This window comes from Triticum urartu, chromosome 1, assembly GCF_003073215.2.
Source record: "Triticum urartu cultivar G1812 chromosome 1, Tu2.1, whole genome shotgun sequence".
Lineage (NCBI taxonomy): Eukaryota > Viridiplantae > Streptophyta > Magnoliopsida > Poales > Poaceae > Triticum > Triticum urartu.
The window spans coordinates 471,943,449-471,948,020 of NC_053022.1; the positions used below are offsets into that span (position 1 = coordinate 471,943,449).

Genomic DNA, 4,572 nt, shown 5'->3' on the forward strand with positions numbered 1-4,572 from the left:
ACATTTTTCGTCCAAGTTTTTATCAATTAACGAGGCAATTTTCATCTATCCTTTTTAATAAATCAGAGTTCCAAGGGCATCACGACTTGAGAAAAGAGAATCTCTCTCATCAATAATGCCATGGTACCATGTGATGAGCCCGCCGGCCCCAAGCATCAAAACTGGCAGGCGGCGCACAAAACAAAACGTGTCGTGTTCAGCGTCCGTAGGAATTTTGTTTCTGAACATGATCAGGGCCGACCGGCCGAGATACCCATTTCACGCAAGTGCCCGCACGCCAACCGAAAGTTCCGTACCCGGTATATAACCGTGCCACGCCAGCAGCACGGCTAGTCAGGCCTCTATCCAAACAGGCCGTAAATCCACACCGCACATCACAACAACCGACTGCACCCGGTCCAGTCCCCACAAGTCGCCATGTCCATTTCCGCGGGCGTAGCCATCACCAACCGCACGGAGCAGAGGTGAAATGGGACATGGGCTGCCATGATTGGCCGGTTAGGCCTCCTCTGGCAGATGCAAGAGCGAATCAAAAACCAAAACAGTTGCGGGACCCACACTTACAGGCAATACTAATATAATAATGGGGCGGTACTATTTGCAAGAGGACGATCCGATCACAGAATCAATGGTCAGATCCAGGCGCGTGGCACAGCAGGAAGAAGAAAACATAATCAATGTAGCGGTCACAAGCTGCTCTCAGCTTTCCTTTTTTTGTTGATTGAAAAATGGGCATGCCACACTCAGCTAACCATAGTTTACCGCACGAGCCCAGCGAGCCTTGCACGAGGCCCAGCTACCCGTCCAGTCTCCTCCTCTGCTCCGGCCGGCTCGAACCGTATATTATCTCTCCCCTGCATCTCCGCGAATCTGACCGAGGCTTGGTGGTCAGACAGGGAGAGACCCATGGAGACCAAGGCCAAGGACGCATGGGGCCTGGCGCTGGTGCTCTTCCTCGGCCAGCTCGTGGCCTTCTCCATGGCCGCCGCCAGCTTCGCCTCCTCCTTCCTCGCCAATCTCGGTACCCGCCCTTCTCACTGTCTCTGTAGCCTAACCATCCAAATTATCATTTCCCCCAGTACCTGTGAATCTTTGTAGAACACTCAATTACGAATCACCCATCGCATGTATATTATGCAGGAGTTAACACACCTCTCACACAATCCTTCTTCGCCTACCTCCTGTTGACTCTGATTTATGTGCCGATCCTCTTGCACCGACGGCAGAAGCCACGGGTGAGCATGAAACTTACCTTGTGTGGTTTTAGTTTCACACGCCTCCTCACTCTCTACGCCACTCCTGTCTTGCAGATACCTTGGTACTGGTACTTGGCGCTGGCCTTCGTCGATGTCCAGGGGAACTATCTAGGTGAGCCATGAGCACAAGCAGGCAATACACATTTCAGTCAGATACCAAATGCAATAAACATGTAATGATTCTGAAACTTGTGTTTCAGTTGTCAAGGCATACCAGTACTCGTCCATCACCAGCGTAACGTTGTTGGACTGCTGGACCGTTGTATGGGTCATCATCCTCACCTGGTACGCACTGGGCACAAGGTACTCCTTCTGGCAATTTCTGGGGGCAGGGACCTGCGTGGCAGGGCTAGGCCTTGTGCTCCTTTCAGATGCAAAATCTACAGATGAGCAAGGTATATATATGAGTTCCAACACCAACAAGTTTAATTAGAATGCCAGTTACTAAAAATCTCAGTGATAAACCTAGTAAGATACACGCAGGATGAAGTTCTTGATAGTATGTATCATGTTTATCCTCTTTCTTTAGAAGAAATCGCGATCGTACAGTAGTCCAGGAGATCATATTCACTGCTGAATCTTGTTCAAAAATTTACAGCTGAATAACATACCAAACTGGCAATAAGAACAGGTATATGACGTGCTCAAATGAAAACCAAACTTTAAGACCCATACAAGCTGGAATCGTCTCACAATTTCTATAGCTTGGGTAAGTGCTAGCAGCTTACAAAACCCTTCATTTTCTGCAGATGGGGGTCAAATGCCACTTCTAGGGGATGCCCTTGTTATTGCCGGGACAGTTTGTTTTGCATTTAGCAATGTTGGAGAGGTTTGTGATGCCATTATATGTCTCTTCCTACTATCCAGCAATATTTTCTCAAAATTGTCATAAGTTTAACACTTCCCTTGAATATGTAGGAATACTGTGTCAAGAAGAACGATCGGGTAGAGCTTATCGCGATGCTTGGACTATTTGGCCTGTTTGTCAGTGCAATTCAGATGTATCCTCTCCGCAATTCACTATTAATAGCAGATCAGCAGAGAAAAAACTTTCATAATCTGTCGATATTGCCATCTATAAATTTGCTCTGTAATCGCGTAGTTAAAATATCACTATGTTTTTTCTGGAACAGAAATGTCTTGACCATACTCTTCTGTTCATGTGACAACTTAACCTGACAAAACATCAGATTCATATTCGAAAGGAAGAGCCTAGAAGCAGTTGCCTGGTCTCCAACAATGGTACCAAAGTATAGTTATGGTTTGACTCATTTATCTGCAATACACATTATTCAATTGTCTTGACAGGAAACTCACAGCTGCTTTGTATTGATTTTTCCATTTTTATTTTCAGATAAGTTTGTTCGCAGGATTTGCCGTTGCATTACTAGTGTTCTACACCATTACTCCTTTTGTCCTCAAGGTTAAGTTCCCTGCAACATGTTAGGCAGAAAATAAGCTACACAAGTATGTAACAAAGAAAAGGTTGATCAAGTTATGAAGTATTTGAATAAACTAAGTATAAGAATCTAAAGCCAGAAGGCCATTTCTTTTCTTATTGTACAGTCCAATAATAGTTTAGCCCTTCCTGATTGTCATAGCTCTTTTGCAGATGAGTGGATCAACATTGTTTAATCTCTCACTCTTAACATCTGACATGTGGGCAGTCGCCATTCGACTACTGTTCTATCAACAACAGGTTACGATTTCTGACCGATCCTTTGCAGGAGATCATAAATACAGTGCATTGCATATATATGCTCACAAGATTTAGTTGCAACAGATAAACTGGCTGTACTACGTAGCATTCACAGTTGTGGCCATTGGATTAATCGTCTACTCACTGAAGTAAGTTCGTTTGAGTCGTTATACTTATAGGTCCATGTGCAGATATGTGAGAACCTAACACTTTGCTTCTAAATGTGTGAAGTTTGAGTTCTTCAGCCGATGGAAGAGCTACAGGTACAGAAGTTGCACCTCACTATCAACAACTTCCAAGCGAGGATGGCTCAACAAGTGGTTCTAATTTGGACAGCCAAAAAAAGAAGCAACTGGAAGGAGCTCATGGTATCTGTTAGGGGGTCAACGTACAAAGTCAGCTCCATGGTTTCGGATATGGCCAAAATCAAATACAGCAGCAGAAAATGTGCAGAGAATAAAATCATGTATATGCAGAAACATTATTTTTCAAGCGAAAGAATATTTTGTGTTAGGATGGTTAAAAGAATATTTTTTGTAACATGTAGTCCAGTACATACTTGGTAACAAAGGAATGAAAAAGAAATTCATCATCAGTTACAGTGGTTTGTGTAAGTACTACTTGTAGTAAGGTAATACAGACAAAAATATGGAGAGGGGAAAACAGGTGAAAGTTCCAAGATTAACTTACCTCCTTCATGAATCATTAGTTCTCCACAGAAATTCATCACTGATGCCTATTGGGAATCATTACAGCATGGACCAAGATATTTGAAAATAGCAAACTGCCCACAGCCTGAAAATAGTCTGAACAACAGTGAACTTCTGACTGGCCTTGGGCTTTCACATCCTTGGAATTAAGAAGACAGAGAAAATGCAACACCAATTTCATGTGTCAAAGATGCCATGCCATCTGCAGATTCATAAAGGGTCCTTTTCCATCATACAAACTGGTCATCTCCATCGCATTTATCATTCCATTATCTAATAAAAGGATATGCAACTTGAAACATCATGATCCACTGAATTCAGTCAAGAAAACATCCCTTTTTTTTACGAAGAGCAGCAGCGCTGCTTTCATTATATTAAGGGAGAAGAAATGTTACAGAGATACATGACATAGCTCAACATGGGGAAAAACCTAGGCCAAAGGCTATCCAGTAAACACTAGTAGCATTGAGTAGGAGCTCACAGAGGTTTCCACCTAACTCTGAGTAGCTCCTTTCAACGGCATCTTCTTAGGCAATCAGACCATATTGTGTGCATCATGGATGAATAGGCGACAGTAATAGCGTACCCCTGATCCGGGCGCTTCCCCATTCCGACAGTTCTTCCTCAATCTTGCACATTACCCGAGCAGCAGTGCAGGCCACGCCATCAAAGATCCGCGCAGTCCAAATGAACCACCAAACCAGGGTAATCGGAGCAGAGCATTTCTGTTCAGACTCGTTTGAGGCCAAGACAGCATAACCTTGCTCCCACCACTTCCTGAAAGACGGCATCATCACGCTGGGGATCAGGTTCAGGGGGAAGTTGAAAGTAGCAAAGGCTAATCTCCACACCTCAGCCGAGAAGGAGCAGTGAGCGAAGATGTGCAGCAGTCTCCGGCTGACACTTC

The 4,572-nt window shown here is 44.2% G+C and overlaps 1 protein-coding gene across 1 annotated transcript; it reads left to right on the plus strand.

The window, feature by feature from the left end:
* Positions 1-762: 762 nt before the first annotated feature.
* On the plus strand, positions 763-3,550 carry LOC125520096 (solute carrier family 35 member F2-like). Its single transcript, XM_048684921.1, has 11 exons — positions 763-1,021; positions 1,141-1,235; positions 1,311-1,368; positions 1,457-1,651; positions 2,006-2,085; positions 2,175-2,257; positions 2,447-2,498; positions 2,611-2,679; positions 2,869-2,955; positions 3,040-3,104; positions 3,187-3,550. The coding sequence occupies exons 1-11, from the start codon at positions 907-909 to the stop codon at positions 3,332-3,334; spliced, it is 1,047 nt and encodes a 348-aa protein (XP_048540878.1). The 5' UTR covers positions 763-906; the 3' UTR covers positions 3,335-3,550.
* Positions 3,551-4,572: the final 1,022 nt, after the last annotated feature.

Excerpts from the sequence above, each read along its gene's own strand:
- LOC125520096 (XM_048684921.1), top strand. The coding sequence starts at position 907 with ATGGAGACCAAGGCCAAGGACGCATGGGGCCTGGCGCTGGTGCTCTTC. Across the intron at positions 1,022-1,140 it reads CTCCTTCCTCGCCAATCTCG|GAGTTAACACACCTCTCACA; the intron begins GTACCCGCCCTT and ends TATATTATGCAG. Across the intron at positions 1,369-1,456 it reads TGTCCAGGGGAACTATCTAG|TTGTCAAGGCATACCAGTAC; the intron begins GTGAGCCATGAG and ends CTTGTGTTTCAG.